At 44.3% G+C, this 16,509-nt stretch overlaps 1 protein-coding gene across 1 annotated transcript in view; it reads right to left on the bottom strand.

Annotated features, from left to right (window-relative positions):
- The window catches only part of zdhhc1 (zinc finger DHHC-type containing 1), a 47,324-nt gene extending 31,122 nt beyond the window's left edge, over window positions 1–16,202 (bottom strand). Inside the window, exons 1-8 of the mRNA XM_056278875.1 lie at window positions 15,323–16,202; window positions 15,160–15,225; window positions 14,648–14,883; window positions 14,185–14,360; window positions 12,282–12,383; window positions 11,192–11,316; window positions 10,824–10,979; window positions 326–444 (exon numbers count right to left, since the gene is read on the bottom strand). Coding sequence (XP_056134850.1) covers window positions 326–444; window positions 10,824–10,979; window positions 11,192–11,316; window positions 12,282–12,383; window positions 14,185–14,360; window positions 14,648–14,866 — 897 coding nt within the window. The 5' untranslated portion in view covers window positions 14,867–14,883; window positions 15,160–15,225; window positions 15,323–16,202. The remainder of the gene's footprint in view (window positions 1–325; window positions 445–10,823; window positions 10,980–11,191; window positions 11,317–12,281; window positions 12,384–14,184; window positions 14,361–14,647; window positions 14,884–15,159; window positions 15,226–15,322) is intronic.
- Window positions 16,203–16,509: the final 307 nt, after the last annotated feature.

The raw sequence follows: 16,509 nt of genomic DNA, 5'->3' as shown, positions 1-16,509 counted from the left end.
AAGGCTAACATGATAAGAACCTAGCTGTTAAACAGGGTCATCCTTACGACTTGTCATGGCTAACATGATAATAACCTAGCTGTTAAACAGGGTCATCCTTACGACTTGTCAAGGCTAACATGATAATAACCTAGCTGTTTAACAGGGTCATCCTTACGACTTGTCAAGGCTAACATGATAAGAACCTAGCTGTTAAACAGGGTCATCCTTACGAATTGTCATGGCTAACATGATACGAACCTAGCTGTTAAACAGCGTCATCCTTACGACTTGTCATGGCTAACCTGATGTGAAAACGGCTGTGAGGTTATGTGAAGGCACTGACCTGCAGGTTGACTGAAGGGGCACCATTCTCATTCCCTGCTGTGCCTTTACTGTCATCTCTGTCCTCCAGTCGGTGGCGCTGTCTCACAATGTACTCATAGGTGCTAAGCCTGTTCCACACTGCACATGTACATGCGGGCGGGCGGGCGCACGCGTGCGTGCACGCACGCACACACGCGCGCACACACACACACACACACACACACACACACAGACACACACACACACTTTTATATTTGCCAAGCCAGGAACACATGGAAAAGACTCGGCATCACACATTAATGACGGACTTTCACAGATTAGTCAGACATGCACACTGGTTATGAATGCAGCCATAGAGGTGCACACACTTGCTGACAAGCTCACAGTTGTCAAGATTCCTGTCATATAAATCAAATATGTTTGATATGTCCAACTGGTCGAAGGCCCAATCGGGAAGGGATTGACTTAAATCTTTTAATCGCTGCACACAAGATCATGTGTGCCGACTGTCCATGGTGACCTAACTTATTTTGCGCAGATCGATGCAGACTCTACAATCTTGAAAATCAGTCATCCTGGCCAAATCAAGGTTAGAATCGTCTTTTTTTAATATTTTCTTTTTCTTTGAGTAGAAAGTCAACAGATACAAAGCATCTTATATTACACAATATTTTTTAAACCAAACAAAGTAAAACAACTAAACATACATACAAACAAACAAAAAAGCCCGAAGTCTGTGTGTAGCAGAGAACCAGGGGTTCCAAGACAGTGAGTTGGTTGATTTCCATTGCTTATCTTTCACAGTTTCCTTCGCTTTCCCACTTTTCCTCTGTAGGCTGTGTTCACCCCGCTCAACCCCTGAAGGCCTTTGTACAGTTTAGCTGAGACCTAGATCAGCTCTGTAAGCTGAAATAAAAACTCCTCATACATCCGATCCGGATCTTGATTTTTCCAGATCTTCTTTATTAAATATTTTATCAATATGATGTCTTAGCTGTAAGAATCTAAAAAAAATCCTGGCTGGCCAAGCCATACTGCTCCCTCAACTCTTGGAAGCTTTTAAGTGAGGATTTCTGAAATAAGTCCAAATGAATATTCAGACCTCATTCCTGTCATGTTTTGAATTTTGCACCACCCTATTTGGAATGAAACCTGAATCGTATGGCTCTTAGCGTTATCAGTGAATAGGGCTTCTATAGCTCAAAGGACTTAGCCACTTTAAACCAGGTTTTGAATGAACGGTCTAGCCATGGGTTGGGTTTTTCCTCCAAGGTGGTGTTTCAATTCACTATACCTAATAAAGCCTAATAACCCAGCCACTGAGGATGCACAAGCCAGTGCATTCTTAGTGCCGGTCCAAAACCCAGATAAATGGGGAGGGTTGCGTCAGGAAGGGCATCCGGTGTAAAATCTTTGCCAAATCAAATATGCGGATCATAAAACAGATTTCCATACCAGATCTGTCAAGGCCCAGGTTACCAACGACCGCCACGGGTACTGCTGGCCAGCAGGGTGCCAGTGGAAACTATGCTACTGTTGGGTGAAGGAGAAGGAGAGGGGGAAGGCATGTCCAGGGACAGCAAGAGAGGAGGAAGGGTAGGACCGTGAAGGTGAGAGTCAGGACCTTGAAAGTTGGCACTATGACTGGTAAAGTGAGAGAGCTGGCTGATATGATGGAGAGAAGAAAGGTAGGTATACTGTGTGTGTGCAAGAGACCAGGTGGGAGGGGGTAAGGCCCAGAGTATCGAAGGTGTGTTCAAACTCTTCTACCATGGTGTGAATGGGAGGAAAAATGGGGTCGGGGTAATTCTGAAGGAAGACTATGTCAAGAGTGTGCTGGAGTGAAGAGAGTGTCAGACAGAGTGATGAGTGTGAAGCTGGAAATCGAAGGTGTATTGCTGAATGTTATCACCGCATATGCCCCGCAAGTTGGGTGTGAGATGGAAGAGAAAGAAGAATTTTGGAGTGAGTTGGATGAAGTGGTGGAGAGTGTACCCAAGGAGGAGAGAGTGGTGATTAAAGCGGACTTCAATGGGCATGTTGGTGAAGGGAACAGAGGTGATGAGGAGGTGGTGGGTAGGTATGTTGTCAGGGAGACAAATATGGAAGAACAGATGGTGGTGGATTTTGCGAAAAGGATGGAAACGGTTGTGGTGAATACGTATTTCAAGAAGAGGGAGGAACACAGGGTGACGTATAAGAATGGAGGAAAGTGTACACAGGTGGACTATATCTTATGTAGAAGGTGTGATCTGAAAGGGACTGGAGACTGCAAGGTGGTGACAGGGGAGAACGTAGTAGACAGCATCAGATGGTGGTCTGTAGGATGACTTTGGAAACCAAGAAGAGGAAGAGAGTGAAGGCAGAGCCAAGGATCAAATGATGGAAGCTGAAGAAGGAAGACTGTTGTGTGGAGTTCAGGGAGGAGTTAACACAGGTACTGGGTGGTAGTAAAGAGTTGCTGGATGGCTGGGCAACCAGTGCAGAAATAGTGAGGGAGACAGCTAGGAAGGTACTTGGTGTGTCATCAGGACAGAGGAAGGAAGACAAGGAGACTTGGTGGTGGAATGAGGAAATACAGCAAAGTATACAGAGGAAGAGGCTGGCGAAGAAGTGGAATAGTCAGAGAGAAGAAAAAAGTAGACAGGAGTACAAGGAGATACAGCATAAAGCCAAGAGATAGGTGGCAAAGGCAAAGGTGTACGGTGAGTTGTATGAGAGGTTAGACACTAAGGAAAGAGAAAAGGACTTGTATCGATTGGGTAGACAGAGGGACTGAGCTGGGAAGGATGTGCAGCAGGTTAGGGAGATCAAGGATAGAGGTGGAAATGTGCTGATAAGTGAGGAGAGTGTGTTGAGAAGGTGGAAGGAGTACTTTGAGGAGCTGATGAACGAAGAAAATGAGAGCGAGAGCAGGTTGGATGACGTGGGGATAGTGAATCAGGAAGTGCAGTGGATTAGCAAGGAGGACGTGAGGGCAGTTATGAAGAGGATGAAGAGTGGAAAGGCAGTTGGTCCAGATGACATACCTGTGGAGGCATGGAGATGTTTAGGAGAGATGGCAGTGGAGTTTTTAACTAGATTGTTTAACACAATCTTGGAAAGTGAGAGGATGCCTGAGGAGTGGAGAAGAAGTATACTGGTACTGATTTTCAAGAATAAGGGCGATGTGCAGAACTACAGAGGTATAAACTGATCAGCCACAGCATGAAGATATGGGAAAGAGTAATAGAAGCTAGGTTAAGAGGAGAGGTGACCATCAGCGAGCAGCAGTATGGTTTCATGCCACAAAAGAGCACTACAGATGTGATGTTTGCTTTGAGAATGTTGATGGAGAAGTATAGAGAAGGTCAGAAGAAGGTACATTGTGTCTTTGTGGATTTAGAGAAAGCATATGACAGGGTGCCGAGAGAGGACGTGTGGTATTGTATGAGGAAGTCGAGAGTTGCGGAGAAGTATGTAGGAGTGGTGCAGGATATGTATGAGGAAAATGTGACAGTGGTGAGGTGTGCGGTTGGAACGACAGATGGGTTCAAGCTGGAGGTGGGATTACATCAAGGATCGGCTCTGAGCCCTTTCTTGTTTGCAATGGTGATGGACAGCAGTGGCGGCTGGCCAGTACAGGGTGCTGGGGCGCCGCCTCCCTTCAAATATCAAGAGATGAAACTCTACTTAAACATGTTAAATACAATTTAGTTGTATAATGCAAATAATTATGAAATAAAAGTGTTTTTCAGTCTGTGAGCGCCTGTCAGCAGCCATTAAATATTGGTTTCAAATGGAAGTCCCTTGAGGCAAATTTGTAATTTGTGATGTTGGGCTATACAAATAAAACTGACTTGACTTGACTATTTGGTTGATTTCTGTCTGAATACATATACTTCCTGGGTGAGGGGCACTGGCCAAATGATACCTTATGTAAGCCCTCAAACTTTTGGTGAGCAGGTGAACTGAGGCTGCTGTCTAATTGGTTTGTTCAGATTTTCCTTGGGGCGCAGTTCTGTGCGCCCCAGACACACTTTTATTGGCAGCAAATTGGTATTGTTTTAATGTTTTTTTATCTAATGTGATTGGACAATTCTTGTGGCTGTCAATCATGTTCACACCCACCACGACGTCTCATCTCGACTGTCAATCACCAACCGTCTACGAACCCTAATAAAATCTATAAGGCCAGGGGTGTCTGGATAGTGTGGCGGTCTATTCCATTGCCTACCAACACAGGGATTTCAGTTCAAATCCCCGTGTTACCTCTGGCTTAGTCGGGCAGCCCTTGAGACACAATTGGCTGTGTCTGCGGGAGGGAGGCTGGATCAGGGTATGTGTCCTGGTCGCTGCACTAGTGCCTCCCTCTGTCTGGTCAGGTTGGTCGGGGCGCTTGTTCAGGGGGGAGGGGGAACTGGGGAGAATAACGTGATCCTCCCACGCGCTACGTCCCCCTGGCGAAACTCCTCACTGTCAGGTGGAAAGAAGTAGCTGGCGACTCCACATGTACCGGAGGAGGCATGTGGTAGTCTGCAGCCCTGCCCGGATCGGCAGAGGGGGTGGAGCAGGGACCGGGATGGCTCGGAAGAGTGGGGTAATTGGCCAAGTACAACTGGGGAGAAAAAAGGGGGGAAAATCCAAAAAAAGAAAAAAAAAGGAACGCTTTGGACTGTGTTACACCTCCTGCAGCAAGATTATTTTGGTCTTCTATCACGAGGGATTCACGGTAGAAACAGGCTTGTTGTATTCTAAACAATTATTGTATTAATAACAGAGTGAAAGAAGTACCCTTCAAGAGTGGCAGAGGGGGTGGAGCAGAGACCAGGATGGCTCAGAAGATTAGGGTAATTGGCCGCATATGATTGGGGAGAAAAAAGGGGGGGGTCTATAGGCTATATTGTCCTTCTTAATAACTCTGACAGTGTGGACATTAAAGCAGCTGTCAGGTGTGCTGCACCAAGGTAAATTGTGCCTCCCACAAAAAATGTTTTTAGCACCAGCCGCCACTGATGGACAGGTTGACGGACGAGATCAGGCAGGAGTCTCTGTGGACTATGATGTTTGCGGATGACATTGTGATCTGAAGTGAGAGTAGGGTGCAGGTTGAGGAAAGCCTGGAGAGGTGGAGGTATGCACTGGAGAGAAGAGGAATGAAAGTCAGTAGGAGCAAGACAGAAAACATATGCGTGAATGAGAGGGAGGACAGTGGAATGGTGAGGATGCAAGGAGTATGATGAAGGCGTATGAGTTAAATACTTGGGGTCAGCTGTCCTAAGTAACAGGGAGTGCAGAACAGAGGTGAAGAAGAGAGTGCAGGCAGGGTGGAGTGGGTGGAGAAGAGTGTCAGGAGTGATTTGCGACGGAAGGGTACCAGCAAGAGTTAAAGGGAAGGTTTACAAGATGGTTGTGAGACCAGCTATGTTATGTGGTTTGGAGACAATGGCACTGACGAAAAGACAGGAGGTGGAGATGGAGGTGACAGAGTTGAAGATGCTAAGATTTTCATTGGGAGTGACGAAGAAGGACAGGATTATGAACGAGTATATTAGAGGGACAGCTCAGGTTGAACGGTGTGGAGACAAAGCAAGAGAGATAAGATTGAGATGGCTTGGACATGTGTGCGGGAGAGATGCTGGGTATATTGGGAGAAGGATGCTGAATATGGAGCTGCCAGGGAAGAGGAAAAGAGGAAGGCCAAAGTGGAGGTTTATGGATGTGGTGAGAGAGGACATGCAGGTGGCCGGTGTGACAGAGGAAGATGTAGAGGACAGGAAGAGATGGAAATGGATGATCTGCTGTGGCGACCCCAAATGGGAGCAGCCGAAAGTAGTAGCAGATCCCTAATAAAGCCTAATAAAGGCGTAAAAGCCCTAACCAGACACAGAGAAATACCAACATTGGAGTAGAAAGATGGATGGACAAGTATTTAGAGGGTCCTTGGGCCCAAAGGACTTGGCCACTTTAAACCCGTGTCTTGATGCATGCTCAATAATCCAGGTGAGAAAATCAAAGAAGGTTGAATCCGTTTATCTGGGCACAATGTTTATTGACAAATACATTTCATCACTCAACTTAGTGACAGCTTCATGTTAAACTGACTGCTGGCATCCCCACCCCTTACAAACAACACAGTGCAATACAGGTGCCTAACGACTGAAACCATCGACCAGTTTCAGGTTCATATGCAAATATGGGTGTGACCACTAACTAGAGTTTCAAAGGCCATGTGTACTATTCACAGAGGATTAGAGAATGTTGCAATCACAGCACTGTAAGATGGCGACAGATGTATAACGACTGAAACCAATGATCAGTTTCATATGCAAATTGGTGTGACCATTAACTAGCGTTTCGATGGCCATGTGTACTATTCACAGAGGATTGGGGAATAGTTGCAATCACAGCATTGTAAGATGGTAAGAGATGTACTCTTAGGCCCCTCCCCTCGGTTCAGGGATGGTCGTTCCCTCTTAACATAGATAGCCTCTTTGACTCCCCGTTCAAACCATTGTCCCTCTCTATCAAGAACGTGCACATCCTCATCCCTGAAAGAGTGCTCACTGGTGTAGGCTGTGGAGTCCTGGCCTGACATGTTAGCTCTCCTGTTTTGTGCCATTCTTTTGGCCAGCGTCTGTTTACTTTCCCCAATGTACAAGTCACTGCAATCCTCCTGGCACTTAACAGCTTACACTGTATTGCTCTGCTTGTGCCAGGGGACCCGATCCTTGGGGTGGACCAACTTCTAGCGCAGCGTGTTTTGGGGTTTGAAAACAACTGAGACATGGTGTTTTGAAAATACGTGTCTCAGCTTTTCCAACACTCCTGCCACATACAGAATTACCACTGGTTTACACTTAGGCAGCTGTTAGACTGCTTTTATTTGTCATTGCCTTATACGCATGTCTCATACATACAAGGGAACGAAATTATGTTTCACAAGGACCTCGGTGCCACATAAAAACAAATATAACACAATAAATATTAAAAACAAAAAGTGCATTAAAAATGAGAATTACTTCACAGACCTAAACATCACAAGCACACCTGACACAGACAGTGAGTAAGACAAAAAGTCATTTTATGGAAGGTTTAAGTGTTCAGGCTGTTGAGGAACCTCACAGCCTGAGGGTAGTGTAGCAGTCTATTCCGTTGCCTACCAACACGGGGATCTCCGGTTCGAATCCCCATGTTACCTCCAGCTTGGTCGGGCATCCCTACAAACACAACTGGCTGTATCTGCAGGGGGGAAGCCGGATGTGGGTATGTATCTTGGTCGCTGCACTAGCGCCTCCTGTGGTCGGTTGGGGCACCTGTTCAGGGGGGAGGGGGAACTGGGGGGAATAGCATGGTTCTCCCACGCACTATGTCCCCCTGGTGAAACTCCTTACCGTCAGTTGAAAAGAAGCGGCTGGCAACTCCACATGTATGGGAGGAGGCATGTAGTAGTCTGCAGCCCCCCTTGGATCAACAGAGGGGGTGGAGCAGTGACCAGGATGGCTCGGAAGAGGAGGGTAATTGGCCGGATACAATTGGGGAGAAAAAAAGGAGAAAAATCAAACAAAAAAAAAGAAGAATGAAACTGTCTGGTGGAGGCAGCACGGATGCTCCAGTACCTCCTGCCAGAGGGTAGGAGGGTGAAGTAGATGTGGGAAGGGTGGCTGGGGTCCTTCACAATGCTAAGAGTCTTTCGGGTGAACCGTGCGTTGCGTCATAGATGGCCTGGATGGATGGGAGAACAGTTCCTATGATCTTTCCAGCTGTCTTCACTATCCACTGTAGGGGTTTGCAGTCGGAGGCCTTGCAGTTCTCATGCCAGACAGAGATACAGCTGGTCAGAATGCTCTCTATGGTGCCTCTGTAGAATGTGATGAGGATGGGTGGGGGGAGGCTCGCCTTCTTCAGACGCTGCAAGAAGTGAAGACGCTGCTGGGCCTTCTTGGGGAGCGCAGTGACATGTGAGGACCAGGAGAGGTCCTCTGTGATGTGAACTCCCAGGAACTTCACACTGCTGACTCTCTCCACGTCCATACAACTGATGGTCAGAGGGGTATGGTGGGCGCTGGTCTTTCTTAAGTCAATAATGACCTCCTTAAGTTTTTCCTATATTTGGGGAGAGGTTGTTGTTTTTGCACCTCGCCGCCAGTTGATCCAGTTGATCCACCTCCGCTCTGGATGATGATTCATCATTGTTGCTGATGAGACCTACCACTGTGGTATCATCAGCAAACTTTATAATGAGGTTGGAGGATGATGCTGTGCAGTCATGAGTCAGCAGGATGAACAAGAGCAGACTGAGCACACGGCCCTGTTGTCCTTCTCCTCTCTTCAACTGGCCGGTGCACTGTTTGGGGGTCTTCCTGGCTTTGACAAATGCCCAGTTAGGATAACACTATGATTGTAACATTCCCTAATCCTCTGTGAATAGTACACATGGCCTTTAAAACTCTAGTTAGTGGCCACACCCATACTTGCATATGAAACTGGTCGATGGTTTCAGTTGTTAGGCAACTGTAAACTGTGTTGTTTATAAGGGTGGGGATACCTGCAGTCAGTTTAGACTGAACATGTCACTTAGTTGATTGATGAAACATATCTGTCAATAAATGTATCCAGGTGAACTGATTCAACCTTGTTTGACACTTTAAACCAGGTTTTAAGTGCAAGGTCTAGCCATGGGTTGGGTTTTTTCTCCCAGGTGGTGTTTCAATTCACTATCTCTGATAATAGCCTGAAGTGGGACCTTGGCCGAGTTCTGACATTCAATCGACTTCCATACTACTGAATAGTCAAGGTTGTATATCTTTACCAAGGGTTTAAGCTGAGCTGCTTTATAATATTTTTTTAGGCAAGGGAGTGCCAATACCCCCTTTACCCTTGGGTAGCTGGAAGGTCTTGTATCAAACTCTTGGTTTCCTTCGCTGCTACAGGAATCTTGAAATCAACTTGTCCCATTATACAAATTTCTTATCTGGAATCTGGTAAAGTTTGAAACAAATACAGCAGCCTTGGGAGAATGTTCATTTTAACTATTTCCGCACATTGACTCAATCCCAAGAAGGGCAACAAACTCCACCTGGCCAGGTCTTTTCTAATGTTGGAAAGCAGTGGGTTATAATTTTGCAAGGCTAGTCTTTGGTAGCTGCATACCTCGATCTTTTATACTGTCCGCCTCCCTAGGGGTATATTTGTCTATGAAGTGCTGACTGCTTGTTATATTTAAATGGTAAGAGCTGGGATTTATGAGCGTTCAATTTGTATCCTGATACTGATCCTAACTCTGTATAAGTGTTTGCAATAAGGCAGAAAGAGTGAGCTGGACGTGTCAAATATACCAGGACATTATCCGCGAACAGCGCTATCTTGTATTTCCCTACCTATGAGACTCCATGTATCTTAACATTTTGCTCGATCAGTTGACTCAAAGGCTCTATAAAGAGCACAAATAGGAGGGGACTGATAGGACAACCCTGATGACAGCTGTGCTTCAACTCAAAGGGCCCGAAAGAGAGCCATTTATTGTTAATTTCACTGTTGGTTTGTTACAAAGAGCTTGGTTTGGCTGTATGAAAATTTTGTGAAACTGAAACTTGTGCAAAGTTTTACATAGAAATTACCAGTTTACTGACTTATTATTGGCTTTTAAATCATCAAGTGAGTTCCTGGATTTAGTGTTAACTGTCCAACAGACACAGCCTCACTTTCACCTTCTACTGCGGGCACTTTGGACAACACCAGGATGGCTCAGGGAAGCTTGCGATGAGAGCAAAGATTCCAGGGGCAAGAGAAGGGGAAAAAAAGGGAGAAACTGCAAGCACAATGGAATGTTCTCAACTGTTATATTTAATTGTGCAATAAAGACCCAAGGGAAATTGTGTCAGTCTGTGAGCTTGAATGTGCTCAACAACAGCTTTGTCAAACTGGGCACTGCCATTACAGATTTGACATATATAGCTGTGAAGCAGAAATTAAGATGAGCATATTGCTGTTGTTGCTTACTATCATCCTTTACTGCAGCAGTTGAAACTACAGCTGGCCCTTGCATTGGATTTAGAATTTCAGCTAACACATTTCGGAACACAAGGGGCACATTTATGTTTGCATACTTGTGTCAGGTGTGTTAAAGCCCTAATAAAGGCTTTATAAAAGGCTTTATAAAACCCTAATAAAGGTGTTAAAGCCTAACCAGACACAGAGAAAGATCAACACTGGAATAGAAAGATGGACAGGCAAGTATTTAGAGGCCGCTAGTTCACTAAAGAAGTAGAGATACTATATGGAAAGAAAGGTAGGTATGCAAAAAGGGACAAACAGAAAGAAAGACACAGACACTGACAGACAACAGGCTGACATACACAGAAAGAAAAAACGGGGAGCTAGACATTTTGACAGGTGGTCAGGGACAGGCAAACAGACAGACAGACAGACAGACATAAGGACATTAATAAAAGATATAACACAAAGTCACACTGAGGTAGATGTCTAACAAACAGACAATTATAGTACATATGCAATGATAGATTATAGATACTTACTGAGGTAAATGTGGAAGCAGAACAGGTGACTAAGGAGGACAGTGGAGGAGAGGCCTAGGGAGATGGAAAGGCCGGCTAGGGCAGGGATGGCTGCTCCCACTGTGCTGATTGGTGCAACAGGAAGGAAGACGAACCAAACCCCTGTCTCATTCCTCACTAAAGACACAAGACAGGACAACAGAAAGAGGCACAACATTTAGGGCTATTAGACAATGTCAAAAGGATACAAAACACAGTGTGTATTAAAAGTGTTTCTAAAATATGTAATGGTAAACTTCCATTAGAAAATCAAAAGGAAACTACGGGTGCCCTAATTCTCTCCACTCTTATGTGTCACCGCCTTTCTGGCAGCTGAACACAAAGCATACCCTGGAAGTGTTTGTCTGTGCGAAGCTTTGAAGGATCCAGGAAAAATTCAATAAAGACGTAGGTGGCAATGGTGAGAACCACACAGATCCCCAGCAGGGCAGATATCACACTGTAGAGAAAGAGCCTATGGGAAAAAGGGAGAGAACATTACCAGCACAACAGTAGCATTTAAGATGGTCCTCTGCTAATAGCAGCTCCAACATCTTTATTCCCATTATTCTTTTTTTTTTGTTTGAGCATACAAAAATAACTTTGTTGTTTATTATATTTTATGAGCTGGTTCTTTTTTGTTATTATATCAATGTTTCTTGTAAATATTACGCTAGTGAATTGTCACTATTGAATGAATTATGAAGGTTTATTGAAACCTAAAGAAATTTTGATGGCAATACAATTTGAGAGATGATGAAAGAAACAATGACTGAAAAATATTATCGAAAGATTTACTGATGTAAAAATACATAAGCATTTTTTGACACAAGGTGCTCCAGTGCAGAAAAAACATGTTAAATTAACAAAAGAGGGCATAAAGAAAGTGTTTAGGAAAGTGTTTCAGTTTACAGCATCTTCAGTTCTCAAACCAACACACACCTGTGACATACAAGGGAATCAATCATGATGAGCTGATTAAGGAGGGATCACGAGTTGCAACCACTGATGACCTGGCTCTATTACAACATTATATAGATTAAGACAACATTATAATAGAAACAAAACAATCCATATCAAACAATTAAAATGTAGATAATGAAAACTGAGTGTGCTAAAAAGTCAACATTAGTTGTCTTTTTAGTGAGTGAGTAGCAAATAAAGTTAGTAATATACAGTCACTAAATATACAATCCTTATAATCAGTTCAGTCGAGGTCCCAACTTCTTTTCATTAGTTCATTTGGATCAAAATTACATTTGGTAATTAAGAGTTCAGAGTTGAGTTCGGCATCTAGATCTCTTGCAGAAAAAAACTGGTGTTTTACTTTTTATTTGATACTTTTTGTTGAATTGTCTTTGAATAAATCCAAACTTTCACTAAAGGCTAAACTCAGACTGGGAGAGACTAAGACAGAGAAAAAGAAGTATGCTTACTCACTTGTAATTCCTACTTCCAACACAGTTGTTGAGCCATCTACAATGATGGTCGAAGTTGGCAACACACTTGTTACAGGCACTGCAGTGTTTAGACTTGGGCCCCCTGCAACATGACAGCAGTATTAGTACGTGTTGTCCCATCTTCAATGATTGCAGACAACATTGATTAAGGCTAAAAGCCAAACATTACAGAGCAGCTTTAATACTCCAAACTGTTGTGGAACCAAATATTGCAGAGGACACACACATGAACCAAATATGCCCATATCGGATTACTTACACCAGAGGTTCTCCATCTTTTTCGTGATGTGACCCATCTGTGCAGATACCCTTTTGTGTAGGACCCACCAGATATTTTGTGCAGTAAATAAGCAAATAATTATCCTTACCTATCAAAAAGCAAGATAATTAACAATTCTACATTGTTCGTCAATACAGTATTCCCTTTTCAGTCTTCAATCATGGCCTACTAATGATCAGGTGAAACAGACAAGGCCCATCAACATTACAAATTTTAGTGATATTTTCGAATGAAATAACTGAATTGTTTGCTTAGACTCAAAAAGTATGAAAGTCAACGTTTTCCCTTTTTTAGTTAACAAAAAGCAGATATAGAAAGGAAACGTTCGTTCTGTCCTCTACAGACATCGTTTCATCTTCTTCTCACCCACCTCTTCTTTTTTTAACCAATATTCCTGCCTGAGCAGAACAAAGCTACCAATCCATCCAGCAGCAGGCTGTTACTCGATAGAGTAGGATGACCATCCTGTCATCCTACTCTTCCCATGTTTTCCGATACTTTTTTCTAGTCAGTCAAAACCTACCATCTCACCACATTACCCATAAAGCCCTAGGAACAGCCAACAACACCCCACCACTATTAACTGGCCTCGTTTTTTCCTGGCTGCTGTAAAACCGAGAACATCAAAGGTCCACCTCTACTGTCAAAACATCCATCCATCCATTATCCAAACTGCTTATCCTGCTCTCAGGGTCGCGGGGATGCTAGAGCCTATCCCAGCAGTCATTGGGCGGCAGACACCCTGGACAGGCCATCACACACACACACACACACACACACACACACACACACACACACACACACACACACACACACACACACACACACACACACACACACACACACACACACACAGGGACAATTTAGTATGGCCGATTCACCTGACCCACATGTCTTTGGACTGTGGGAGGAAACCGAAACCCATGCAGACATGGTGAGAACATCCACACAGAGGACGACCTGGGACAACCCCCAAGGTCGGACTACCCCGGGGCTCGAACCCAGGACCTTCTTGCTGTGAGGCAACCGCACTACCTACTGTGCCACCATGCCACCCTGTCAAAACAGTTTGTATCAAATCATGTTTCTTCCATGGGGAATTCCTTTTGTTTACACTTTAGGACCACCTGACATTCATTTGCTTTTGTAAACTTGCCATACTAGTTCTTATACACATTGACTTTACTTATATAATAATTAGTAGTTACTATATATGAAAATAGATTTTCATATACAAAGAAATTGTAAACTTCTGTCTTTAAATATGTATGACTCTAAAGTGTCCCAGTGAGCAACTCATCAAATTCCTTCTATTGGAAAACTTGGGTAAATAAGCAGAATCCATTTGATATTCTGAAATATTTGTCTAAATCAATGTTCAACTGGCCATACAGCCTGTTGTTTCCAGCTGTTCTTACAGCATCCCAAAGGAACATAATAAAACGTGTTTTCAGTTTAGAGGAACATGAACTCCTTGGAAAGAAGTGCAACCACTGAGCTTTGGAAAACAGGATGGACTGAGAGTGGACTTTTTTTGTGGCTGGTTCACTCTTTATGTCAGTTAGTACTGGAAAATATGGCTCTGATCCATGACATTACTCACACATCCACCTGGCAGAGATAGCAGTGGCAGTTCTCGATGACATGGGCATGTTTGGAGCGGTCAAAGACAGGAACCGGCCCCTTGGAGCTCTTGGCTCGCACGTTGTAGTCTGCTGGGTCCACAGAGACCGCCATCAGGTGGACAAACAGATGACATACAAACACGATGCCTGTACACTGGGAGACAGCTCAGTACTAATAGACACGTGTTTTAAATGGCTGGAAAAACCCATTCATTTGAGGCAGAACAACTGACAATCTAATCGCTGATACAATAATGTTATATGAGATGCCATACAAGATGTAAGTTTCAGCTGGGAGACTACAATGACAAATTTAATTATTCTGATAGGGGAATGGAGGGACTCTGCAATATGGTAGAGTTCTGCAAGCCTAAACCACAGATTATTATACATCTATATAATTACCATAAACAATGCATGCTTAGCTTGTCTCAAGGATACAATGTAGCCAGCTGGAATCCAGTGTACTGGAAGCAGGGGGATGAAGACTCCAAAGGCAGACACAGCAAAGTAGAGGTATAGAAGCCAAGCCAGGAGCTGGAACGGATGAGGAGGCCAACTCCAACCATTGGTTCGAGAGCAAAGAGGCAGGTCAGCTCTGTGCACACCACCCTCGCTTACCGGAGCTGTACGGTTTGAGTTCTTGGTGCACACATCCATTGAGGAGGGGTCGCCTTCTGCCAAGTTAGACATTTACAGGCTGGTCATTGTAACAGGCTACACCAACACACGGGGAAGTTCTCTCAGGCAAGGAGCACAGTCATTAGCAAATGACAAACACAGCTGCCATGAGAGAGTTGTCCTGGTGATTATTTTGTGGTGATAAGTTACTTGTGAATGAATATGTGTTTGCCTTCTTATTAAACAACAAAGATCGCAACTATTAATCAAAGTCGATACGTTGAAACAAAATTATAAAAGAACCTGAACGTTACTCAATGTTACTTACTTACTTAATGTTTCACGGCTATATACCAAGTCCAGTTGCACTTGATTCAACTCCTTCGGATAACCATGACCTGGATGAACGAGAACATTCGCAGACTGAATGTTGCTGTTAATCAAAACTGTCAATCGTGCTGACGAAACTAGAAAACAGGCAGGTCACTCTTTCACCTTAAAAGTGTTATGGACGTGAAACGGTCTTTTGTTCCAGAGCATCTCATCTATGAGTGATGCCAACACTGGCCATGTGGTCTTCTTGCAACGTTGTCATCAAGAAACATCTGCTCGGCTACGAGAACAGACTCCACCTGATGATAATAGACTCCCAACACAATCTCTATGAGTTTCACCGTTTCAGCCATTCCAGGTGAAAAAAACAAAAACAAAAAAACAAAAACCTGGAGCAGTTAGCTGGCTGTGGGCTGTTCAGTTATATAAAAAAAAGGGTTGACATTTCAGGACGATGTTAAAATGTGTCATCAGCGAAAGGATGACAGGTTAAAGGGTGGCTTAACGTGTCCTTATTTAATAGCTTGATTTGAGAACAGCCCGCTAGCCCTGGCGTTAACTCGGTCGTCAGAACACAGCGTTAGCCATGTTCTGTGAATAAAAGGCTTAAGGTTTCAGACGAGCAGCGTAAAAGCTGGACGGAGGATGGAGCGTTGACGGCTTGTTTAAACAACGATTTCGGGGGGAAACTGCAAACATTAAGCCGGTGGGGAAGGGCAGAAACATTAGCGCTCATTTAGCCCTGTTAGAACGAACGCGGAGAACCAACATTACCAGACAGGCTTCGGTACCTACAATATCGGCGAGGCCGAAATGGCCTAGAGAGGGGAAAAAATAAATACATATATTGGTTTTTTTTTAAATAACGTAAAAAAAAACCTTACGGTAAACGAGGCAAGCGAAACGATTTTAACTGCTGTGTCCGTTTATTGTCGTAATCGAGCTAGCGTTAGCTCCTCAGCCTCCGTCTTCCCTCAGCGCCGCCGCTACGCTGTTCCCTTGGTAACGATACGGGACAACTCCGATTGGTCCGTGCTTCTTCTTCTTCCTCCTCTGTTTTCTGACAGCTCGTGAACGACTTTAAGGCGCATACCGCCACCTGCTGTCCAAGAGTGTAACATCATGTCGTCTCACTTAAATTTTACCCGTCGACCAAGGGTCCCCTGAGAAAGCGGAGGGGCCTTCCTGTTGCTTTCCATCCTCTCTCCCTCTCCTTCTGTTCCCGCTATCCCCATCGTGTCTGTGAACGCTCTCATTCATCCAGGTCGTGGTTATCCAAAGGAGTTGAATCGAGTGCAACTGGACTTGGTATATATCCGTGAAGACGTTTCGCCTCTCATCCAAGAGGC

This window comes from Lampris incognitus, chromosome 4 (genome assembly GCF_029633865.1).
Source record: "Lampris incognitus isolate fLamInc1 chromosome 4, fLamInc1.hap2, whole genome shotgun sequence".
NCBI classification, from domain to species: domain Eukaryota; kingdom Metazoa; phylum Chordata; class Actinopteri; order Lampriformes; family Lampridae; genus Lampris; species Lampris incognitus.
The sequence above is the reverse complement of the archived record's forward strand: the minus strand, read 5'-3'. Positions and strand labels throughout refer to the sequence as shown.